The sequence below is a fragment of the Typopeltis vanoorti genome, chromosome 2 (assembly GCF_054136105.1).
Source record: "Typopeltis vanoorti isolate ZY-2024b chromosome 2, IOZ_Tvanoo_1.0, whole genome shotgun sequence".
Lineage (NCBI taxonomy): Eukaryota > Metazoa > Arthropoda > Arachnida > Uropygi > Thelyphonidae > Typopeltis > Typopeltis vanoorti.
The window spans coordinates 82,456,764-82,482,924 of record NC_143550.1 but is presented as its reverse complement, the minus strand read 5'-3'; the positions used below and the strand labels follow the sequence as shown (position 1 = coordinate 82,482,924).

At 37.5% G+C, this 26,161-nt stretch overlaps 1 protein-coding gene across 8 annotated transcripts in view; it reads left to right on the top strand.

Annotated features, from left to right (window-relative positions):
• The window catches only part of Upf2 (UPF2 regulator of nonsense mediated mRNA decay), a 705,876-nt gene that overhangs the window by 353,343 nt on the left and 326,372 nt on the right, over window positions 1-26,161 (top strand). For all 8 annotated transcript variants that reach the window (XR_016550243.1, XR_016550244.1, XR_016550245.1 and 5 more), the window contains one exon: window positions 21,401-21,484. Coding sequence is in view for 5 of the 8 variants with exons in the window: in XM_090412106.1 (XP_090268232.1) it covers window positions 21,401-21,484 (84 nt within the window). In the remaining 3 variants the exon portion in view is untranslated. The remainder of the gene's footprint in view (window positions 1-21,400; window positions 21,485-26,161) is intronic.

Genomic DNA, 26,161 nt, shown 5'->3' with positions numbered 1-26,161 from the left:
AAATAATGCATAGAAATCTTGGAGGTTGTCCCACTTGGCATTCTTATAATGCCAGATGGCTCTTGGTTGAGAATGGCTATGTGTACTTGCTTGGATTGGAAGACTGAAAGCAATAATCCAACCATGAGAATAACGCATAGAAATCTTGGAGGTCGTCTCACTTGGCATTCTTATAATGCCAGATGACTCTTTGTTGAGAATGGCTATGTGGGTGTTGCTTGATGAGGAAAGAAATAAGTACAAGGTTGCAATCTGAATTACCTAAGGGAGATGCAAGCTTTACAGTATATTTGGAGTGATCACTAGTGAAGTCCAGAGTGTTTGGAGAGTGGTTGGGATTATCTGGTAATCTGGTGGGCATGTGAGCGATTTGTATGAGATCATCTGTGATGGCAAATGCCTCAGCATCTCTACCTGCTTGGTCTGTTCTATTGGAGCCTGTTGGTATCGTGCATATTGAAAAAATCACCAAGGAAGATAACCTCACTGCTTGGAAAGTTGGATTGTAGGACATTCAAAGAGAGGAAATCAAAGAGTTCCAAGTGGTTAGTGGCATTGGAAGAGCAATATAGACAGCATAGGAATTTGACAGAGTGGGACAGACATTTTCAGCCAAATTAAATCGTGATCAGGAGATTCTAAGTTGAATGCTCTCTGGCTTTGTGTGTCAGAGGGACCCTTGAGCCGAAAGGAGTCAAAGAACATATTTCAGGAAGTTTGCTATTGGCATCACACGATTACTGCATTAGAATTCCTCTTTTGTAATCGATATACCAGGTTTAATCACCGCTTTGCTGTTTTCATTCCATTTGTTTGCGAAGTTGTCAGCCTTGTTTATGGTGAGTAAAGGAAAGGTCTGGGTGGGCTTTTATACATGATTCCAGAGATTTAATTTTGAAATTGTTTCCTGCCACCATTAATTGTAATATACTCTCTGGTATGATGCAGGTTACTTTCACGAATCACAGGAAAGTCATCCTGTCCCTTTTTTTTATTCATAGGTCTAAAGCAGTGGCATCTGGTAATTTTTCTGCAGCCGAAATCAGATTTTGCCTTTAGTTTGGTGATGTCTTCCTTCAGTCTATTGTCGCTTTTGGTGTGGAAGTTGAGAATGATGGCATTATATATATATATATATATATTTTTTTTTTTTTTTTTTTTTTTTTCCAGCCTTAATTGAGTCACGCACTGTTGACACAATGAGGTTGCGCAGCTGGCTGGTATCCATGGCAGGTGATTTTTCATCTAGGCACTGATCGTGGATGTCTTCTAACTTGCCTTCAATCAATTGAATTTTGTGGAAAAAGGTTTGTTGATAGTAGTGAGACACTGCTCCAACCTTTCAATGTTATCTTTTTCTTTTAAACTGCTTCTTTTTCTGTTGAACCAGGGCTTGGAAAGTGAATGGGAATTTTGTATGGAATGAGGGATGAATGGCTTCATGCTACTGTGGATGATTTCTGTGACTCATTCAGTGCAGGTGTCTGGGTCAGAAGGGCAGAAGCAATAATCATGCCATGGGAAACAAGAGTAGTGGTTCTGGAGTTCATTCCACTCTGTAGTGCCAGAGGTGCCAAGGTTGGGTGTGGCCAGAAGATGAGCCTTCTATGAGACTGGTAACTCGCACAAGGTTGTGGTCTGAGTAGGCAAGAGGAAAGTATATTCTACAGTGTGCCTGGAAGGAGAAGTAGCTAAAAAAAAGATAAAGGGTATCAGGAAAGTGGAGGAGATTATCTCTATTTCATGTAGGCAGCTGCATGATTTGCTTTAGATCATTGCTTATAGCGAAAGCTTGTGCATTGCAAACAGCTTGATCGATAGTGTTTGAAAAGGGGAACCAATTGGAGTTGTGAACATAGATGATTTTTCTATTTGGATAGCTGGATTGTAGACAATTTAGTTTCATGCAGAGGAAAATGAAGACATCTTGTGGTTTTTCAGAGTTTGGATACTGGTAAATGCAGCAGATGAATGTTACTAAGTTGGGAAAGGAAACCTTTAGCCAATGAAGGTCAAAAACAGGGGATTCTGAATTTGGCATTCTCTGGTAGGCAATGTCAGAACATATAAATGCACAGGCACCACCTTTGTGGTGAAATGAATCATGAAGAGTATAATTTGGGCATTCAAGGTGAACTGTGGTTGATGTAGCTGCAATTTGGGCTTCTGTTAAGAGAAGGAGGTCTGACTAGTGATTAATGCCGGCAAAGGTTGGTCGATTGGTAGAGCCTCTGCTACTAATGGCTCAGTTAAGTAAGTTTGAGCGCGGTTAGTAGTTGGAAGGGGGCCAATCGTTCGATGCTGTCGGCACACTCTCCCTCGATGAGTCTTTGGACTCCCTGGAGGTGTCAAAATAATAATAATAATAATATTAATAATGTTGGATGCAAGAGTGTCTTAGGGCTCCATTCTCTCACCTACTTTATTTTTCTTATATATACTTGACCTACTCCCAGTCACTACAAATCTTATCCATAGATTTGCTGGTTGCAGCACTCTCCATTCATCCTACTTCTTTGATAAACCATATTGTTCCCAGACATCCCTTACATTAAGATCATCTACAACCAGTGCCTTAAACACTGACCTCCATACCATCCTTCAGTAGAGTAAGGATAACCTAGTCACCTTCACTGCCACCAAAATGCAGTCCTGCATTTTCTCTCTTAAAAAAAGGAATCTCAGCTCACCTTCTCTCATCCTCAGTAATATGCACATCACCAGACAGAATGAACTATCTTTCCTGGGCAGACATTTGTTTCCAACTTCTCTTAGCAAAAACATATCACATCAATAACTTACTCAACTTCTAAAAGCTGGGCATTCTTTTCTGTTCGAAGCTATTTCAAACCCATCCAGCTACTCATCCTATATAAATTCTAAATTTACCTATCCTTATAACTATTATTTTTCAGGAAATAAACAACGTATACTAACATATTAATTATAATAACTGTAATTAATACTTTCCTATATTTCTGCAGTGTTACATTGCCATTATCAGGGATCACAAAATCACTATATGCATGCAAGATAACTAATATTTAAGGAATTGACAGCGTATACTAGAAATATAGATTAAATAAACTTTAATATATACTTTCCGATATTTTGGCGAACGTCACGTTGCCATCTTCTTGGGAACTTACAATAAAGACACGTGCACACAAGTACTAATAACAGCAAATGAGACTGAAGCTAGGAAGCTAGCGTTTTCCTAAACTCCTGATGGTGCCCCCTGGCGGGCTGCATTGGTAGTTCTTGGCCATTGGGCTGAAGTTCTTCTGATAAAAGTTTCCCAAATTTGGGGCAGTTTTATGCATCCAAATTTGTTGAGGTTTAGCATGTTCCTAAGGGCCGAGGCTGATTCCATGAATAGTCTTTCATACTTGAACTTGCTGCGGTGTATTACTGTGGCTTTCTTCCATCTTATTCTGTGGCGAGTATCCAGAGCGTGGTCTGCAAGCCCAGAATGGCTGTACTGGTGAAATCGGATGTAATCCTTATGTTCTGAGATTCTGATATTTGCTGTCCTGCCTGTTTGGCCAAAGTAGGACAGTTTACAGCTGCAAGGGACCTGGTATACACCAGGTAGGTCTAGGGGAAGTGGTTGGTCTTTGGTGGAGCGGATAAGGGATGCCAGTTTTCTATGTGGTCTGTGACATGTGGTCAGGTCATGTTTTTTTAAGATTTTATTGATTTTTTCCGAGGTGCCTCTGATGTAGGGAATAGTGATGGATTTAGAGTAATCTTTTTTGTGAAGGGGAGGGAGTGGTGGGTTGTGGATAACTGGGTTAAGTATTTTTTGGAGGGGGTAGCCGTTGGCTGAGAAAGTGTCACGAATGTGATTTAGTTCAGTGGTTAGGGCTTGATCATTAGAACAGATTATTTTTGCCCTGTTGAATAATGTTTTAATAACTCCATATTGTTGTGGGGGGGGGGATTGTTGGTGAATGTATCTGCCTGTATGGGTGGGTTTTCTATAAACTGAGAAAACCAAGGTTCCATCAGGTTGGCGGGTGACTAGTGTGTCTAGGAAGGGGAGGTTATTGTTTTCCTCTTTTTCCAGGGTGAATTTGATTCTAGGGTGTTGGTTGTTCAGGTGTGTTAGGAAGGAGAGGAGTGAATCCGGGCCGTGTGGCCAAATAGCAAACACATCATCAATGTATAGGTTTTTGTGGGGCTGAGTTTGGTCGATCCTACATGACGTCTCGTGTACGGCAGCTAAAAAAGAATTTGAACGAGTACGAAGCTGACATATCAACAAGTTTGATAAATTAACAAAGAACTCGGCATCCAAACCTAAATTAGAAACCAACACTGTTGTTAACCTATCGTCAGCTACCTTAAAGCCAGAAGCACTCCACGCTCTGTCACGTGGTCACAACTTCGCCATTGCTCCTAGGAAATTACCGGCCGAGGAATTAATGATTCAAATTGAACGCGGGATTCGCCAACTTCCAAACCACATCGCCAACGATATTAGATTGGATGTAGCCTGTGTTCTCAATAAAGCAAAACCTCCAAAATCCAACATATCCATTAGCGAATACAAGGCACTACAAGAATTGAAGAGAAACAAAAAAATAGTGATCACCAAAGCGGATAAGGGGAACGCCACTGTGGTACTCAATCTTAAAGACTACACAGGTAAGCTCAAGTCTTTATTATTAGATCGTTCCACTTACCTCCCCATTGATTACAATCCCACCAACTCACAAATTAGAAAACTCCATAGGCTCCTTAAGAAGGTCACTTCTTAGCCTGTGGAGATTACCAACAGACTAAAACCCTATAACTCTAGCCCCCCCCGCATATATGGGCTCCCAAAAATACACAAAGAAAATGTGCCATTACGTCCCATAGTGGATGGCATTGATTCCCCCACTTACAAACTAGCCAAGCATTTAGCCAAAGCGCTCTCACACTATACTGGCAATACACCATCATACATAAAAAACTCAGCCCACTTCAAAGCCAGTATAGAAAACCTTACACTCCAACATAATGACATAATGGTCAGTTTTGATGTCTCCTCCCTATTCACGAATGTCCCCCTCAAAGAAACCTTAGAGCTAATCCAAGCTAAATTTCCTCCCGATATCTCAGCCCTATTTCAGTTTACAATGAACTCAGGCTATTTCGTTTGGCAGGAAAAATTCTACAAACAGATAGAGGGGACAGCCATGGGTTCACCACTTTCCCCACCCTTGGCCAACTTCTTCATGGAGATGTTTGAAGAGAAAGCCTTAAACTCAGCCCCACAAAAACCTACCATATGGCTTCGCTACGTTGATGATGTTTTTGCTATTTGGCCACATGGCCCGGATTCACTCCTCTCCTTCCTAACACACCTGAACAACCAACACCCTAGAATCAAATTCACCCTGGAAAAAGAGGAAAACAATAACCTCCCCTTCCTAGACACACTAGTCACCCGCCAACCTGATGGAACCTTGGTTTTCTCAGTTTTTAGAAAACCCACCCATACAGGCAGATACATTCACCAACAATCCCCCCCCCCCCAACAATATGGAGTTATTAAAACATTATTCAACAGGGCAAAAATAATCTGTTCTAATGATCAAGCCCTAACCACTGAACTAAATCACATCCGTGACACTTTCTCAGCCAACGGCTACCCCCTCCAAAAAATCCAAAAAATACTTAACCCAGTTATCCACAACCCACCACTCCCTCCGCTTCACAAAAAAGATTACTCTAAATCCATCACTATTCCCTACATCAGAGGCACCTCAGAAAAAATCAATAAAATCTTAAAAAAATATGACCTGACCACATGTTACAGACCACATAGAAAACTGGCATCCCTTATCCGCTCCACCAAAGACCAACCACTTCCCCTAGACCTACCTGGTGTATACCAGGTCCCTTGCAGCTGTAAACTGTCCTACTTTGGCCAAACAGGCAGGACAGCAAATATCAGAATCTCAGAACACAAGGATTACATCCGATTTCACCAGTACAGCCACTCTGGGCTTGCAGACCACGCTCTGGATACTCGCCACAGAATAAGATGGAAGAAAGCCACAGTAATACACTGCAGCAAGTTCAAGTATGAAAGACTATTCATGGAATCAGCCTCGGCCCTTAGGAACATGCCAAACCTCAACAAATTTGGATGCATAAAACTGCCCCAAATTTGGGAAACTTTTATCAGAAGAACTTCAGCCCAATGGCCAAGAACTACCAATGCAGCCCACCAGGGGGAACCATCAGGACTTTAGGAAAACGCTGGCTTCCTAGCTTCAGTCTCATTTGCTGTTATTAGTACTTGTGTGCACGTGTCTTTATTGTAAGTTCCCAAGAAGATGGCAACGTGACGTTCGCCGAAATATCGGAAAGTATATATTAAAGTTTATTTAATCTATATTTCTAGTATACGCTGTCAATTCCTTAAATATTAGTTATCATGTTTAACCAGCATATATGCCTCTCAACAAGAATATATGCATGCAAGTTATAACACTGGGCAATTGAGGCAACCAAAGTTGTGCCTAGAGTCCTAAATGGCACTCTCTAGTGGTCTAAATTGGGTCCATTGTGCTGAGGATAAATGCTTCTCAGATCTGTGGCAGTCTCATACACCGAGATTTGTTCAGGCTTGAAAAATTTTTCAGGGCTGAGGCAGATTCGAGGAATACTCTCTGATATTTGTATTTGCTGCAGTGTAATATAGTGTCCTTCTTCCAGCATACCCTGTGGTGAGTGTCCAAAGCATGGTCAGCAATTCCTGAGTGGCTGTACTGGTGGAACTGGATGTTGTTGTTGTTCAGAAATTCTGAACACAACAACATTGGCTGTTCTGCTTGTTTTCCCATAGTAGGGACAGTTTGCAACTGCAAGGGACCTAGGTAGACACCTGGTAGGTCTAGGGTATATGGTTGGTCTTTGTTGGAGCAGATAAGGGATGCACATTTTTTAAGTGGCTGTAAGGTTAGATCAATCCACAGACAACTGATAGATTTATGTAGCTCATTTTATTACATGCTCATAGCAAAGTGGGGAAATGATGATAGCTGGGTTGGAAAAACTATATGTGTTTTGCATTTGATTGTATGGTTCCTTATTTTGAGGAACCATATAGCTCTGAAAGGGGAGGGGGGGGGTGCTGTTATTAGGTTTAATATTTGGGGAAGGGGGATTGTAGCCATTGGCTAAGAAAGTATTGAGAATTTGGTCAAGTTCAGTAGTTAGGGCACTCTTATCAGAGCTGATTAATTTTGCTCTGTTATATAAGGTTTTTATAATCCCATACTGTTGTTGTTGGAGGGGGTGACTGCTGGCAAATGTATCTACCTGTATGTGTGGGTTTTCTGTAAATGGAAAATACCAGGGATTCATCAGTCTGGTGTGTAATCGGTGGTAAGGAATAGAGACTTGTTGTTTTCCTTTTCTTGGGTAAACTGGATCCTGAGATGCTCATTGTTCAGATGTGTTAAGAAAATGTGCAGTGTATCCAGGCCATCTGTCACAAAAGGAGAACACATCATCTACATAGGAACCAAAACAGTGGGTTTATGTGGGCAGAGTTTAAGACTTTTTCTTATAAGTTTCCAAAGGTTCAAGTTATCCACTTGAATAGGTCACAGCTCTCAATGTTGTATAAATATTAACCTCATATATATATATGCTACATTTTTGAAAATTATGGAGACAACCACCGTGTTTGAATAAAAACTTTAGTTTAATATAACTGAAATCTACATTCGACATTTCGACCTTTATGTCACAGTCATCTTCTGGCGCATACAACTATATACAGACAAGCTACACTACAACCAAACTGGTTTGTTAAAGTTACTGACCAACCGCTACAACAATTGTTGGCCTGACCTCTGGTGAGAAAAAAAAAATAATACATCAATGCTAGAGTCCTATTATTAGTGTTATCTGTTGGTTGTAGAAATACATTGGGCACAACAACAATCTATCTATATACATATATTAACATCATGATTATAAATGTTCATTCCAGCCAGTTGGTATGGAATGGTTTCTAATACTAGCTGAAGATTGGCTAGAGTCCTGACTTATGCTTGATCTTATATATTAGGTAGGCTGAATGTGTGCCATCCAGATCATTGGAATTTTCATGCCATCTTTGTTGTTGATATTTGGGTGGTTTATCAGGATTTCACAGGCTTCCTTAAATTTCCTTTCATACCAGGTTTTTGTATGGTGTAAAGAGAGGGTGTGCTTTTCCAGTTGATTTGGTGTAAGGTGTTGAGCGCGTGATCTGAGAGGCCTGCTTCACCATAATGGTTATATTTAATGTGTTCTTTCTTACATATAGGGATTGTCCGTCCTGTTTCACCAATGTACGGTAAGTTACAGGTGCAGCGGATGCAGTAGACTCCAGGATGTGCCAATGGGAGGAGTGGATCCTTAGAGGAGCTGAATATTGTTTTAAGTTTAGTGGGTGGCATTGAGGTTATAACGTTGTAGGATTCTGTTGATTTTTTCTGATAACCCTTTAATGTATGGGATGGCTATAGTTTCACTGTAATCTAGATTTGTTTTTGTTGTTGTTTTATGGAGTATTTTATTAATAGTATTTTTGTTATAGCCATTATTTATGAATGTGTCGCTGATGATTTTTAGTCTTGTTTCAGGGCTTGCTGGTTAGAGCAAATTGTTGTAGCTGTTTTTAAGGGTGTTAATGACTCCATATTTTTGTGATGGGTGGTGGTATGAATAAGCATGTATGTATTGGCCCGTGTGTGTCGGTTTTCTGTAGACCGTGAAGGATAGACTGCTTGAAGGAAGACGCGTGTGTCTAGGAATGGGAACGAGTTTTGATTTTCGATTTCGATGGTAAATTGTACGTGTTCGTGTTGTTTGTTCATGTGGCTAAGGAATGTGTTTAGCGTTTGTCGCCCGTGCAGCCAGATCGCGAACACGTCATCAACGTATCTAAGCCTGACTGTCTAGTCTTAGCGTGGCGGAATCAAGAGCCCTTTGCTCAAAGGTTTCCATATAGAAGTTAGCGATTGGGGGCGGGAGGAATAGTGGTGAGCCCATGGCTGTACCTACTTTCTGTAGGTAAAATTTGTTTTGCCACACGAAGTAACTGGACTGTAGTACGTGGGCAAAGACGGGCCATAATGTCGGGCGGAAATTTTTTCTGTAGTAGGAGAATTGTGTCGTTGATGAGGATTTCTGAAAAGGGCAGAAATGTTGAAACTGACTAATAAGTCGTCTTTGTCGAGTCGTCTTATGTTTTTAATTTTGTTTATAAAGTGTTGTGTGTTCTTTATGTAGGTGGGGGGGGAAATGACCTGCCAACTCCTTGAGTGTTGATGCTAATTTCTTGACTAACTGGTAATTGGGGCTGTCTATTCCTTCCACAATTGGTCGAAGGGGCACATTTTGTTTGTGTATTTTCGGGACCCCATATATTCTGGGGGGGGTTGAGTTTTTTTAACCGTGTCTGGTGGCCAAGAAGTGACGGACTTGAGTAGTTTCTCTGTTTTATCCTTTATCCTGTTTGTTGGGTTATAATTTACCAGCTTATATGTGTTGTTATCGGCTACTAGTTGATTCATCTGAAGTATGTATGTTGACCTGTCAAGGACGACAGTAACATTTCCTTTATCTGATTTCATTATTATTATGTCATAGTTGGCTTTTAATGACTTAATTCCTGCTAGTTCTGTTTTTGTGAGATTGTTCTGTATGGTATTTCTTAATGTTCAGGACATTACTAGTTTCTAATCGTATTTTATCAGCTATATTGTTAGGTAGGGACCTGATGCCTCTTTCTATGTGGTAGATAAAATCCAATTTGTTTACCTTTTTAGGTGCTATTGTATAGTTAAGTCCTTTATTCAGTAGCGTAAGATCGCCGCTGTTCAGGGTGTGGCTTGATAGGTTGATCACATGGTTCTTGCTTGCCGGTGTTCAGTCGCTCCTTGTCTCCCTTGTTTATTGTTCATTGTTGGTGTTTATCGGGGAGGAGGTCTCCTGATTGGATGGATTCCTGTGATTGGCCACCATATTCTGCTGTTGTTTCAAACTGTGGAATTTGGTCTTGAGTTTTTCTGTATTCTTTTCCAGGGTATATTTGGCTGAATTGTCAGTAATTCTTTCAAGTACTTGTAGAATGTCTGGATTAATATAGTTCGATAGTCCAGATTTTGAGTTATTGCTAGGTTTTGGCAGGCTGTTTGGATCTGTTCTCTGAGCATTGCTTTTTCTGTGCGGTCATAAATATGGAATGCTTTAGCAGACGTAAATTTGTTTTTTAGCCTGATGCAGATAGGAATAAGGTTATTGTCTCTGCATCTCTTTAAAAGTCCAGCCGATTGATCAAGAGGGAAATACGTATCTTTAATTTACCATACCGATTGCAGCGCTTGTGGGTATCATTTCCATGGATGATCTAAATCCTTTCTTTTAACACGTTTGCTGCCACGCTACTTCGGCATGGTCTGTTCCCCTACACCGAGCAATTTCACTTCTTCAAGGTCAGTACGATAATCTCGTTACCGGAGGTAAGCGTCATACGAGTATACTCGTAGCTGGCTTGTGAAGCAGGTTTACCCACTACGAGTATACTCGTAGTTGGCAGCGAACGTGTTAAGCTTACACGAATCTAGATTACAGTAAAACCATAGCCATCCCATACATTAAAGGGTTATCAGAAAAAATCAACAGAATCCTACAACATTATAACCTCAATGCTACCTTTAAGCCACCCACTAAACTTAAAACCATATTCAGCTCCTCTAAGGATCCTCTCCTCCCATTGGCACATCCTGGAGTCTATTGCATCCGCTGCACCTGTAACTTACCGTACATTGGTGAAACAGGACGGACAATCCCTATATGTAAGAAAGAAAGAACACATTAAATATAACCATTATGGTGAAGCAGGCCTCTCAGATCACGCGCTCAACACCTTACACCAAATCAACTGGAAAAGCACCCTCTCTTTACACCATACAAAAAACCTGGTATGAAAGGAAATTTAAGGAAGCCTGCAAAATCTTGATAAACCACCCAAATATCAACAACAAAGATGGCATGAAAATTCCAAGGATCTGGATGGCACACATTCAGCCTACCTAATATATAAGATCCAGCATAAGTCTTCAGCTAGTATTAGAAACCATTCCATACCAATTGGCTGGAATGTACATTTATAATCATGATGTTAATATATGTATATAGATAGATACATAGACTTGTTGTTATGCCCAATGTATTTTTACAACCAACTGATAACACTAATAATAGGACTGTATCGTTGATGTATAATTTTTTTTTTTCTCACCAGAGGTCAGGCCAACAATTGTTGTAGCGGTTGGTCAGTAACTTTAACAAACCAGTTTGATTGTAGCTTGTTGTCTGTGTATAGTTGTATGCTCCAGAAGATGACCTTGACATAAACGTCGAATGTAGAATTTAGTTATATTAAACTAAAGTTTTTATTCAAACACGGCATTTGTCTCCATAATTTTCAAAAATGTATTCGGATCACCGTGTAAGCTTAAAAGAAAGGATTCATATATATGAGAAGTTATGAAACCTATATCACAACAGTGCTGTGTGATGGAAGAGAAAGAACTGTCGATCTCTTTCACAAACAGGTGGAAGTCATACTCCTTGGGGAAAACAGTGTAGGGAAATTTGTCTATTTCAAAATGTCAGGGGTGAATGGGATGAAAAAGGAGAATGAGAAGTTAGTTTGAAGCTGAAGTGTTTGTAGATTGATGTAGCTCATTTTATTACATGCTCATAGCAAAATGGGGAAATGATGATAGCTCGGTTGGAAGAACTATATGTATTTTGCTATTGAAAATACATTTAGAAAATGCAAAGGCAGAACATCTGTAAGAAAGATGGGGGTGGAGGGGGGAGCATCTATTAAACAGATCGCCATTTTCTGGATATGTAGCATTCAATTTTAAGGAAGAATTTGGTGCATCACCTCAAAGGTGAGAATAGTATTCTAAGACAGGGCATGTTAAACAAGTGAGACATAGTCTTGAACAGAAAATGTACAAAGTTTTTTTAGAGGACAAGTAAGCTGTTGAAGTTATGTGATGTGTTTGTGCCATTAAAAACAATTCATTTCTTCCTTGAAAAAATGAAGTGAGAGCATTATGAGAAATAAGACAGACCTATGTTTTGATAGCATTAAAGTTCACTACAGTTGTTTTCATTTGGAGAACAACTTACGGTCATCTACAAGAGCACTTCATCATCATCATCAAATTTCTGCCATGTACCCTCAAGGGGTGTACAGGATATGATAGTACTACATGAAAAATTTACATCATTAATAACTTCCTATCTACAATTTTCCTCCAAATCAGTCTGTTACTTGTCAAGACTCCAACATTATCAGATCTTATATTTCTATCGTCTAACGCACTTTGTACAGTATCAATCCACCTATATCCTGGACTTCCTCTGAGTGTCGTTTTCCTGCCAACCTGGCAGAGAACACTTGTTTTGCTAATCTTTCCTTGCTCTCTGTTTAAGTGACCATACCACCTTAGATTAGCTCTGCTAATGCATTCCTGGATGCTGACAATGTCAAGTTCTTTCCTAATATCCTCGTTTTTAATATGATATTGACCTTGATGCCATCTGTTCATGCCTCTAATATTTCTCAGGAATCTCATATCTGTGGTCTCTAATCTTTGGTCAAGTGTTCTTCTGACCCAGCTCTCAGATCCATAAGTTAAAATTGGTTTGAACACTGTCTTGTATACAGCTAATTTAGTGTTCCAACTAATTTCTCTCTTATTCCATATGAATTTATTCAATTGAGTTACTACCATGCCAGCTTTGTTGATTCTATTGTCTATTTCCATATTTAATTTACCATCTTCACTAAAAATCGTGCCTAAGTAGCTGAAATGTTTTATTTGTTCCACAGGTTCTCCGTTCACAATGCAGTTGACAATTTCAACGATTTTGCTTATTTTCATTGTCTTTGTCTTTTTATTGCTGACCTTCATACCATATCTATTATAACAGTTATTTAATTTAGTCAGGGAATCTTGTAAACTTGTAGCGGATTTATTTAGAAGTATAACATCGTCAGCATAAAGCAAAGAGCTGACATTAACATTTCCAATTTTGATATATCATGTTTAACACGTTCGCTGCCAAGCTACTTCTGCATAGGCTGTTCCTGTACGCCGAGCAATTTCACTTCTTCAAGGTCAGTACGGTAATCTCGTTGCCGGCGGTAAGCGTTATACGAGTATACTCGTAGCTGGCTTGTGTGGCTGGTTTACCAACTATGAGTATACTCATAGTTGGCAGCAAATGTGTTAATATCACTTTCCTTCATAATGTGATCCATATAGATAATGAATAACAGAGGGGATAATATACATCTTTGTCTCATACCTGATTTAACATTAAACCATCTTCCTGTAATTCCTTCAATTCTAACTACTGACTTACAACTCAAATAATGACTTAGTATTGCTTGATATAATGCCCCATTGACACCATATAACTGTAGCGTATTGAATGGCACCTTGTCATATGCCTTTTCCAGATCGACAAAACTTAAATACAGATCTTTGTTATATTCCCATGCTTTCTGAACTATTTGTCATAAAGTGAAGATCTGATCCTGACAGCCTCTATTTGGCCTGAATCCAGCTTTTTCTTCCACAATTCTTCTCAACCGTTTCTCAAGTATACTTGCATAAATCTTGCCAGGAACACTCAGTAGGGAAATACCTCTGTAATTCTCACATTGTTTTATTTCCCTTTTTATATATGTGTACTATGAGAGCTCTACTAGAATCATCAGAAATTCGTCCCTCTGTCCAAGCTTTCTGAACTATGCAGTGCAGCCACTGTAAGAATTTTATACCACCATACTTCAGCATTTCTGGTCAAATATCATCTACTCTTGCTGCCTTTTCACATTTCAACCCTTTGATGGCTTTTTCTACTTCAAGTATGGATATGTATTTTTTACCACTGTGCTGTCATCACTGCTTGTTTCGTTTAGCAGTTTTTCAAAGTAATTACTCCATACTTCAAGGATATCTTTTTCTCCCGTTTTCATGTCACCTTTATCATGTCTAACCCCTTTTACTGCACTCTTTCCTCCATTTCTGAGCTTCTTCAACAACCTCCAGAACATCTTACCACCTTGTTAAAGATACCAAGCTATTTTTAACATGGTTTTACTCTATTTCCCAAGTAAGCAAACAGACAAACAAGTCAAGTTTGCGCCTGCAAGTGTTGCAAATCTAGCTGACCCTGCATGTAGTGCAAGACCAAGGCAACTCATGGTAAAAGTAGAACAAGCTCTGATCACTAATCTTAATATTTGCCGTTATTGCAAAGCACATCTCCTGGAGGAGATGTATGATGCTTCTTTGTATTGGTATCTTTAACATTTATTATACCCAAGGTAAAATACTTTTTCATTTATATCTCCTCCTGAGATTTTTATTTAATAAGTTAAAACACCTTATGGTAATTTGTTCTGGTAAAATACTTATAAGCTCTGTATTACTAAAATCTTGGTATTTCTAGCCTGGCTCCCACTGATGAGACCTCAGTAAAGGTCGAAACCGGTCTGGGTAGTGGCCCCTTGCTTTTAATACAAAGCATCATACATCTCCTTCAGGAGATGTGCTTTGCATTAAGGGTAAATATTAAGATTAGTGATCAGAGCTTATTCTACTTTTACCATGAGTTCCTTGGTCTTACACTATGTGCAGGTCAGCTAGACTTGCAACACTTTCAGGCGCAAACTTGACTTGTTTGTCTGTTTGCTTACTTGGGAAATGTAAAGTAAAACCAGGTTAAAAAAATAGCTTGGTATCTTTAACATTTATTATATTCGAGGTAAAATACTTTCTACATCTTACCACCGTCTTGATATTTATTTTCTGTGTTCTTGCCAAAGTCCTCCCGTGACTTTTGTTTAGCTAGTTTTACACAGTGTTTAGCTTTCTTACATTTGTCTCTGTATTCTCTCAGAGCACAAGCTGACTTATTTGCCAGGAACTTTTGATATGATTTCTTCTTTTCCTTCATTGCCTCTCTAACTTCCTTTGTCCACCATGGAGTTCTGATTTTTCTATCCTTGCAGACAACCTCACCACATGTGTCTCTGGCTGAATCAAACAGTGTTTTCTTCAAGGCTTGCCACTGAATCTCCAAGGTTTGGTTGCTGTTCTCAAACTCTTTCATTTTTTCTTCAATAATCTTTGTGTATTTTAGTCTACAGTTCACATCTGAGAGCTGCTCAACTTTTATTTGCTTTAAAACTTTCTTACATGTCATTCTTTTCAATATGAAATTCAATTTTATCCTGCTCAAGACTAAATAGTGATCACTTCCAACTTCAAATCCTCTGTACACTCTGGTGTCCTGTACCTGGGAGAAAACATCACTATCAACAATAACATAGTCAGTGAGACTTTTCTTATTCCTTGCCTCTTCTCTCCATGTGAATTTGTGCGCATTTTTATGTTGGAACATAGTGTTAGTAATAACCAGTCCATATCCTGAGTAGTATTCCAAATTTGCCATTATTATTAGCCTTGCTCTTTTCTCCAGATTTTCCCAAAATATTTTTGTATGTCTAACAATCATTTTCTACTCCTATTTAGATCCCCAAAAAGGACCAACATTTCCTTTTTCATTGTGTCAGTTGCTTTTTCTAAAGCTTCAAAAAATTCCTCCACTTCTACCTTAGTAGAACCTTCTGTGGGACCATAGGCACAAATAAGTCTCATTGTCCAGTTCCCCATTCTCATATTTGTCCACATTACTCTACTTGAGACTGACTGCCATTCAAGAAGATTAGCCTCGTATTTTGTGTTGAATACTATGGCTACTCCTTCTTTTCTTAGATTGTCATTGCCTGAATATAACATTTTGTATTTATTACTCAGAAAGATCTCACCAGTTTTTGTCTTTTTTGTTTCAGTCACCTCTTATGTCAATCTGGTACTTATATAATTCCTCAGCTAGCTCCATTTCTTTGCCATTTAGTCATCTTATGTTGATAGTACCGATCTGTAACTCTGGTAATGTTGAGTTGGGGTATGTTTTCAGATTTGTTCCAGTAGCTGACTTTTTGCTGTTCACCCTGGTTCCATGGCGAAAACAACAGGGGGGGTGGGGGGAGCTTGTTTAACCGGGTGATGTTCCATCCAGCATGAAATTTTGTCATGTTGTACCATCATTTTGTATTTTGGTTTAAGCCAATAAGAATACAATTTGGTCGACTAAATCCCAAACTGCCAGCCCATCCTCGTTCGTTCAGTATCCAGGTAGATACCCAACAGGGTGCACCACGATAAGGTGAGGATTGGACATTAGGTTAGAAGCCCTGGTCGGTTCTCTGCATTCCTTTAAAGGCTATGTGGAGGTCCCCTCTCAGTTATATAGCTTTGAACCTTAAGCACCCCTCCCAATATCATTAATGTACAAATTAGAATCAATAATCCAAGAACCCTGTGCCAGATCACTAATCACTTGAATTGCTCTGCCAAACAATATATACTCTTCCCTGATTGCCTTACTATGAGCATCTTCATATGTTATCCAGATATTTTATTGTTTTTTTCTGGAAAAAAAAAGTTTCCAGAAAAAAATCTTTATTACTATTATTATATGGGAAATCCCATGTAGTCCTTTGATTCATTGATGGAGGCCCTAAACGTATGCCAAGCACTATCCAACATTTGAACCCCTATCTATCATACGTGGCTTTTAACTCATTCACAGCCAAGGCAAATGTTGGATAATGCTACAAGACTCTGGCAACCTATTCCAATCATTCACTACTCTTCAAGCAAAAAAAAAAAAAAAAAAAACCCTAGCCCTCATACCCCTGCTAACTGCACTCTTGCTCAATTCCCAAAGATGGTACCTGGTTCTTTCACCACCAGAACTGTTGGAAAAATTTCCTCTCTATTAAACTTGTAAAAAACCCTTTGGCAATTTGTATGTCTCAATCGTATCACCCCTTTTCTGCCTGTTGACTAATTTTTGTAACCCACATATCTTCAGCATATCCTCATAAGGCATTCCATAGACCTGCCACCATCTTGGTCACTTGCCTCTGAATACTCTCCCCCATTTCCTCATCCCAAGAAGCCCAGGCAACCAAGATCTGTACAGAGTGTTTAAGATGGGATCTTACCAAGGCACTATAAAGAGGCATAATAATTTGCTTAGCTCTGCTTATCAGGGTGTTCTTCAGTAACCAAGTAATCTGATGAACTGTTTTGGCCACTTTTGCAATATGACCTCTAAATTTCAACTCTCTATCCGCTAACTTCCTTCAAAATCCCTGGCACATCAAATTTCCTTGAGTACAGTTCCATTATTGTGGTACACAGTTTGTAATCTATTTATCCCAAAATGCATAACTTTACATTTCTCCATACTAAACTGACACCCATTATCTTTTGCCCATACTTACAGCCTATTTAAATCATCGTACAAGCTTTCCACATCACCATGATTAACTATTACTCTATCTAATTTCACATCATTAGCAAACAACTGAATATTTCCTTTCAGGTTATATCATTTATGTACAAAGTAAACAGTAGTGGGCCTAGCACTGAACCTTGCAGCACACCACTAGTTACCTGCTTTCACTTGGATTGTGCTATACCACTTTTGCTGCCACCCTCTTATCCATATAACTAGTGTCATATCTGTCCCTATTTGTTCTAATTTGTGTAACAAAGTTCCATGTGGTATTCGGTCAAATACCTTTACAAAATCCAGCAGAATCATCATGTAGCCATTTCCTTTATCCAACTTAGCTGTCACTCTATTATAAAAAAATTAGTAAATTACTAAGGCATGACCGACCCTTAATAAAGTTATGTTGCTCCTCATCCAGTATCATATTCTTATCTACCCATTCTTGAATTCTCTTTTTGTCCTGCAAAATCCAAGCTGATATCCCATCTAATTCTATAGCTGTATTTACACTGAGATTCTGCAATATTCTAAGAACCTCCAATTCATCCACCTTTGTTTCCACATCACTCTCTGTCACATATGTCACATCAGTAGCCTCATTTGGATGGATTAGTCAAATGAAGAGGAGTGGAGTGTACTGTCATCAATAAAACTGTGTAGTGGATTTCAGGTTAGTGAAAGAAGGTCATTAATATAATATATTGGAGGAAAAGAGCTCTGAGATACTTCAACATCTGTTTGGAAATCTGAAGAAAGGAAACCATCCACCATGACGTCAATAGTGAGAGAAGAAGTTAGTGACCCAACTGAAAAGGGTTGAAGACCGACCATAAATTTATCTGTAGCACACATCTTGAGCACAGTGGATTAGGGTACTATTAGGATCAGATGACTTTTTTATATCCAAGTCTTAAAGATTTTTCTGATGTCTTTCTTTTGAAAGATAGAATGCATTGAGTAGTTCTTGGCATAATGGGAGCTGATTTCTGTATTTATTTGTCTGTATAAGAGTTTGAGGAAAAGAATGATGTCATAGAATCATTTCTTATTTTAGGATGATGTGAATGCTGGTACCATCTTGAGAGAGAAATGGAAGATCAGAACAGCAGAAGTTGTGCCTGTTGAAGAGCTAAGCTTAATATCAAGTTTAATACTTCTTCCTTAATGATGTGGTCTATATAGATTATAAAAAAATGATAGAAATAGCATAGTACCCTGCTTTATACTCAGTTTAATATCAAACCATCTATATCCTTCATTTCTGATTAGTTGATTTGCAATGTAAGTACATTATATATTGCATGTACGAGGATGTGCTGAAAAGTTGTGATAATCATTATGAAGGAATTGAGATAGAACCATCTAATTTAACATTATTCTACATATTCCCCACAAAGTGTTATTCACTTGTTACAACACTGCTGCATCATTTGCAATCCTCTGAGAAAAAAGTCTTTCCCTTGTTGCACAAACCAGTCCTTAGCTGTAGATATGACTTCACCATCTGGCAAAATTTTCTTCCTTTCAAGTGTTTCTTTAAATTTGGGAAATAGAGAATAGTCAGATGGGGCCAGGTCTGGTGAATAGATTGAGTGAGGCAGACAATAAAAGCCCAAGTTGTCTATGGTCTGTTGGGTTTCATAAACAGTGTGAGCAAGTTGATTGTCCTGCAAAAGCAAACACACCTCTCATCTGTTTCCCACAATTTGTGCTTCAGTACCTTGTTCAGATATTGAATAAACCGCTGCTGTAACAGCTTTTTTCACTTATTTTTTATTTTTGAAGTTCTTGGTAAGGATTACACCATCCATATCCCAAAAGACAATGGCAAGAACCTTTCTTGTTGACTTTTGGGTTTGGAACTTCTTTGGCCCTGGAGACCCTTTGTGTCCCACTCCATTGACTATTATTTGGTCTCTGGGTCATAGTGATGAAGCCGTGTTTCATTGACAGTCACAGTATAACCAAAAAAAATTCACCTGATTTCTCAAAATTACCCCAAATCCCCTTGAGATGACAGCACATATTCTCTCTTTTGGTCAGCATTCTAACATTTGATGACCCACTTTGCTCAGAGCTTCTGCATGTCTAGATGTTGGTGGATAATGACCCCAACTCATTCCCTGGATATCGCCATCATCTTTGCAATGTTTGTGACTGGTATTCATCAAGGATCATGGCATGCACTGCATCGATGTTTTTAGGTGTGATCACTGTGGAAGGTCTTCCTGATCTGAGGCATTGCTGTCTCAGGATGCCCACTTTTAAACTTGGCCACCCACCTGCAATTGTTGGATATGTTTGGGCACAGCCCCCCCCCCCCCCCTGCTTAGCCTTGCAGAACATTTGGTGAATCTTAGTTGCAGACTTTTCCTGCAGCACAAAAAAATCAATGACAAATTTCTTCAAAAACTCTGACATGTCTTCTTATATATCAAAAGAAAAATAACAAATTATTACAATTTTATGAAGCATGGGGGTTATAGTTTTAAAACATGTTCTTTCTTGTGGTTATATCAGTTGCTTTAATATCATTTTTGTTCTTGGTGTTTATCAGAACTTTTCAGCATCTCCCCCCCCCCATGTATTATATAGAATTAATATTTTGGTAGAAAAGAATATTAATATAGTTGCTAAATCTAGTACCTAAACATGATTTTTCATGATCAGCGAATATTGACTAGAGATCCTTATATTCTCATGCCTTCACTATTAGTTATAAAATGCATGTACACACACACACACACTTTATGATAGTTATATATATATATATATATATGTGTGTGTGTTTGTTTGTTTCATACATGCCTTGATAATTTAGCAACCTATGCTGAGCACTGTCTTTTCCTTATATACAGGGTGTTCGGGATAAATTTGACAGTTTCGTAAGGAAAAAGAAAATCTTCTTTGTATCTATTAAATTTAATGAATTGACAAAAAAACATTACAGGCAGAGTTAATTACAATACTATCAACAAGATTTACTCAAAATAACCACCATTAGCATCGATCACAGCTTCAATTCTGCTTCGGAACCTCGAACAAGCTGATGCTACAGTCTCCCTGGGAAGGGCCGCAAAAACTGTTTTAATTTTATCCATTAACTGGGCTTTTGTATTACTGGAAGTGCGATTGGTGTCTTTTTCAACTGCGCCCCATACAAAATAATCTATGGGGTTAAGGTCTGGGGAGTTTGGAGGCCAAACATTTGGACTGGTGAAGTCGTAGAAATTTTCAGACAACCATTTCTGACTTTTCCCAGAGGTGTGACAAGGGGCCGAATCCTGCTGCCATACATACGGCCTACCATTGGCTACCCTTGTTATCCAGGGCTTGACTACAGTTAGCAACTCCACGAACAAAGCCCGAATTCCAATGCCAGGGTTCTTCAACACCTGTTCCTGCAGATTTGCGAGGAATTCTGCTGTACGAACGCAATCAGATCGTCTGCTAGGGATCTTTCTTCTTGCTACATCCTCGTAGTCACCATTGCAAGTCTCTAGTTCATGCCTGATTGTTTTTACTGTATTCAGGGAGCATTGGGCAGCAGTCGTAATATCCTTATTTTGATGGCGGGCACGAATCATCATGATACAAGTTATTCTCTTCCATGATTCAGGTGGGTTCCAGCTATCCATCCTTTCTGACATCTTGTATATGAATGAAGAAGGGTCCAAACTTTTAAATGAAGAGAAGTGTGTGTTAATACATGTAACTTACGGAAAAATATAATTAATTATAAATATGTCAAATTTATCCCGAACACCCTGTATTTTATAATACATAATTAAACTAATATGCATTAATTAATAAACATTGCATAGTGTATTAAGATATAAACCTTCAAAACTTGTATGAATTGTAAAATTTTTGAATTCAATCATGTAGTGCATACCTCTTCATGTTTATCTAATGTTATTAATTTCTGTTATAGGCAGTTAAAGTGGAACGTCCACCAATGCATGAATATATCAGAAGACTTTTATATAAAGATCTCACCAAGAATAATACTGAAAAGGTAATAATTTTCAGACAAAAAAAAAAGTTACATATATAAATATAACTCTGTTATTAAATATATCATAAGTATCACGCTGAAAATTTACACTTAATTGGATGGAGAAATGAATTTTATGGCCTAGTGTGAGACCATCACTCTACTTATTGGAGGCCTGGAGCAGCTCGAAAAAATTTCCATGTTTGGTCTCAAGAGCAGGATTTCTGAATTATGTGAAAAATAAATAAAAATACTATGTGAAATTAATAAGATATAGAAAAAAAAAGATGCTTAGCCCACCTACAGTACTAATGTATTATCACTTTTTACAACCTTTTGAGAGTCACATTTAAAAAAGAAAAAAAATGCAGGCATGAGGTCCAGAGATCTTGGAAGATATTCAGAAGCAACCCTGCAACCTCTCCATTGTTCAGTAACCTGATAGTATCCTTCCATATGGGACACCTCATGGTACGGAAATGGAACTTCAAATTATAGAAATAACAAACATTCTAAGAAAAGGCCACTATAGCAGCCACAGTAAGGTGACAAAAACAGTCATCACTTTCCTAACTAAAAGCTGTATAATTAAATAAATTAGGAAATGTTAGCAGATTGAAAAAGTGTGGTTTCCTTTATTTCTCATAAATGAAATTAACACAAACTGTCATAACTGAATTCCAGATAAATCGCATCACATCCATTATCTTGGTCTGTTTCTCTCCTGACTTCATAAAAAGTAAGCACCTCAGATCATTACTGATCTCTCTCTTGAACAAAACCATATGGTGCATTGCAAAACAAGTGATTTCCATCAAGATAAACCTGGATATGATTTGTGATTAATTTTTTCATTGCTTTTCCTGTAATAATACCAAGAAGACTAACTGGTCTGCTATTCTTCACTTTATGTAATGAGATATAGAAAAAATAAGATATAGAAAACAGCGAGAAACCACTTTTCTCAATCTCAACAATCCATTTAAGCTGATCAACAGTAGATTAAGTGACTGATATACATCTGTTTGCTATCAAGTCAGATATATTATCCCCACCTCCATCCTCATCATTTGGCAAATCTTGTCCCTCAAGCAGTATTTTCTCTTCTAACTAGACTGGTATTTTGGAAGTGTATATGTGTACATTTGCAAAAAAATAGTGTACACTTTACATATACACTTGCAAAATACTTAACTTCTTCTTCAGCCAGCTGGATCATTTTGAATTTAGAATTGTTCCAGAAGAACTAGTTATGCTTAATTCTTTTCCTTTATCCTTTATAAATAGGCTTTTCAGATTAATCTATTCAAATATTATTCAAATAATTCAAATATTTTTGTTTTTGATGTGGCTCCCACCCACAAGTATTTTTTATAAACCTGTAATACTGTTGGTGGGCTAAGGATTTTTTTTCTTCTTCTTTTTATTTATTTAATTTTTTTTTTCTTTTTTTTTATTCATTTTTTACCTTATCTTGTGAACCCTGCTCTGAAGACCAACACAGAACTATTTCAAGCCGCCAATAAACAGGGCAGTGGTCACACTGGATGATGAAATTCATCTACCACCTAAAACATTTGCACATGTCCATACCCACAGCATGTTTTGAACCTGCAGCCTGTTGGTCGGAGAGGAGGATATACTAACCATTCAGCGAACCAAGCCAAAAGTGTTATACCCTTTTAGAAAATTGCAAAGAAGGGTATCTGTGCCTTTGACTTTTTTTATGCAACTCCCATCCACAAGGGTTGTGAACAATACATCACTACCATGGATAGGCTAAGGATTTTTTTTCTCCCATTTTTATTAATTATATATATATATATATATATATATATATTTTTTTTTTTTTTGTATTTTTATTTATTTCATACTTAATCTGAAAATCTTGTGCCACAGACCAAATATATAACTTAAGTGGCAGACAAAAATTGGGAAGGAAAAAAATATAGATGCGAGGGATAAGTATGTACTCTTGTCTTGCACCTGATTTCACATCAGGCCATTCTCTGTACCTCCTTCAATTCTCACTGCTGAACTGAAACAAGAATATAGTCTTGATATAATGTACCATTTGATCCATGTCATTGTAGCATTTTGAACAGATTTCCTTTTGTCTTATACCATTTTCACATCCTTGTATATTCTCATGATTTCTCAACTATTTGTTTTAAAAGTGAAAATCTGAACCCGACAACCTTAAACGGAATCTGGAATGCTCGTTAAGGAAATTCATCTGTAATTCTCACTTGCAGTCTTATTTTTCTTTTATTTCTACCTTCTGATCAGAATTCTGGATTACATAATGTAACAACTGTAAAACTTTTATACCTCCATATTTGATCATTTCTGGTTGAATATCATTTACTCCAGCTGTCCACATTTGAGTTTTATACCTGATTACATTCCACTTGAATGTGTTCTGCCACTGTTTAATCACTTGTTGGTTCATTGAGTAATATTTCAAAGTACGTATTACTCCCAACATGTAGAATATCTTCAGTTTTCATATCACCCTTGTCATCTGATTCCTTTTATGCTACTCTTTCCTCTGGTTCTAAGCTTTTTCAGTAGCCTCCAGAATATTTTGTCACCTTCTTGATATTTATCAGAAAATCTCCTTGTGTCTTTTGATTAGTTGCTTTTATACATCACTTCACGTACATTTTTTGTATGTATTCTCTCAAAGTACATGCTGATTTACTAAAAATTTTTCATATGATTTCTTTTTTATAAGTCCACTGTGAATTTCTGATTTTCTTTCTTGCAGACAACTTCACCACATGCTTTTTTGTCGATGTTTTCTGCAGAGCTTGCTGCTGAGTCTCCCAAGTTTGATTCTTGTCTCCAAACTCTCATTTTTATTCTTGAATAACATTTGTCTATTTTACTTCTACTCCTCTAAAAGCTGACCTACTTTGATTCTTTTTAGAACTTTCTTACATATTTTTCTTTTCGATGTGGTATTCATTTTTATCCTCTTCTTACATGTTTATATTTTTTTCATTTTTACATATTTTCTTTTTTATATGGTATTCATTTTTATTCTGCTTAAAATTAAGTGAATAGTCATTTCCGATTTCAAATTTCCTGTATACTCTTATGTCTTGAATCAGTTTTGAAAGCATCATTATCAGCACTTAACATAGTCAATGAGAGTTATTTCTTGTGTCTTTTCTCCATGTGTACTTGTGCAAATCTTTATATTGAAACATGTTATTAGTACAGTAATCCCTCGATTAATGTGCCCCCCTGATTAGTGCATCATTTTTTTCGATACCCAAATTCGATTAGTGCGCCTATATACATCTTAAAAATAAATGTTACAGATTTTAAAAATTTTCGATCTACATATTTTTTATGGCTAACTATTTTAAAAAATCACTCACTAGGATGAAATAATTTAGTTACTGATTTAAAATGTTTTACAAAGTTATTTTTAATGGCATACTACACTACTTCCATGTACACTATGTATACTATGTTTCAAATTTTTACCGCCAAAATTTATGTCGTCTGCTAATTATGTAGCATTTTCCTGATCATATCTCATACCTCCTTTGCAATTATTTTCCTTACATTTTTTTTTTTTTATATTTTAAAGTATTTTCCCAACCATCATGAGTAAAAGAATTATAGTGAGCAAAAAAGTGAAAGTGTGAAAATGATTCGAAAAGTAATCTCATTTGAAGAAAAACTTGAAATAATAAAGTGAACAAGGCGAGTCCAGAGCAAAGATAAGACAAGAACACAAAAATGGGTGAATCAACGATAAGAGCAATTTTAAGCAAAGCTGCTGAATACAAAGTATTATAATGATTGAATTAGAGAGACTTCTTTGTACACGGATCGAAGATTGTAACCAAAAGCGGATCCTGCTAAGAACTGACCTTATTAAATCAAAAGCATTAAGTCTCTTTGCAATCTTGAAAGAAAGGCCTATCAATGATGGAAAAGAAGAATTCCACGTTAATGCTGGGTGGTTTGAGAAATAGCCTACATAATGTTCTAATCACAGGCGAAGCTGCAAGTGCTGATAAGGAGGTGACTGCAAATTATCCAGAGATTTGAAGAAAATTGTATAAGAATTGTGACCAACAAATATTTAACCCTCCTACTGGCTGAGGTGGATGAAATAGCCAGACTACCTCAGAATTTTTCGTGGATCAAAACTTCATCGGCATTCTATCTTTTATCATATATTTAGCCTCCTCTGCTGTTAATCCCTTAACGGCGATTTTAGAGCCATTAACGGATTAACTGTTTTGGAGGACTTTTGAGTCACTTGTCTTTACATGTACTGTAGTACTTGGAATTTGCTTTACTGTACTAGGATATTTGATCGTTTTTTGTTTTTTTTTCTGCACAATTTATTGTGTCTCATTCCAAAAATAGAAGTTTCACATCTGCAAAAATAAATAATCAATCCTGAAATGACCACAGATTTTTTGCAATGAATATATTTTAGTAATAGTAAATTTCCTTCATTTGCTGACAATATAGATTCTTTTTTGTGAATTTTCAAATGTTTGTTTGCATATAAAATATTTTGTTAAATATTTATATATTTAAATGACATTTAGTGAAATAAATATGACATTTTGCTTTCTTTTTTTCTTTGCAAAATACCTTTATATGGATAGTCATATTTCAATATTCAAAATTAAATGGATATTGAATACCACATTTCAATTTTAG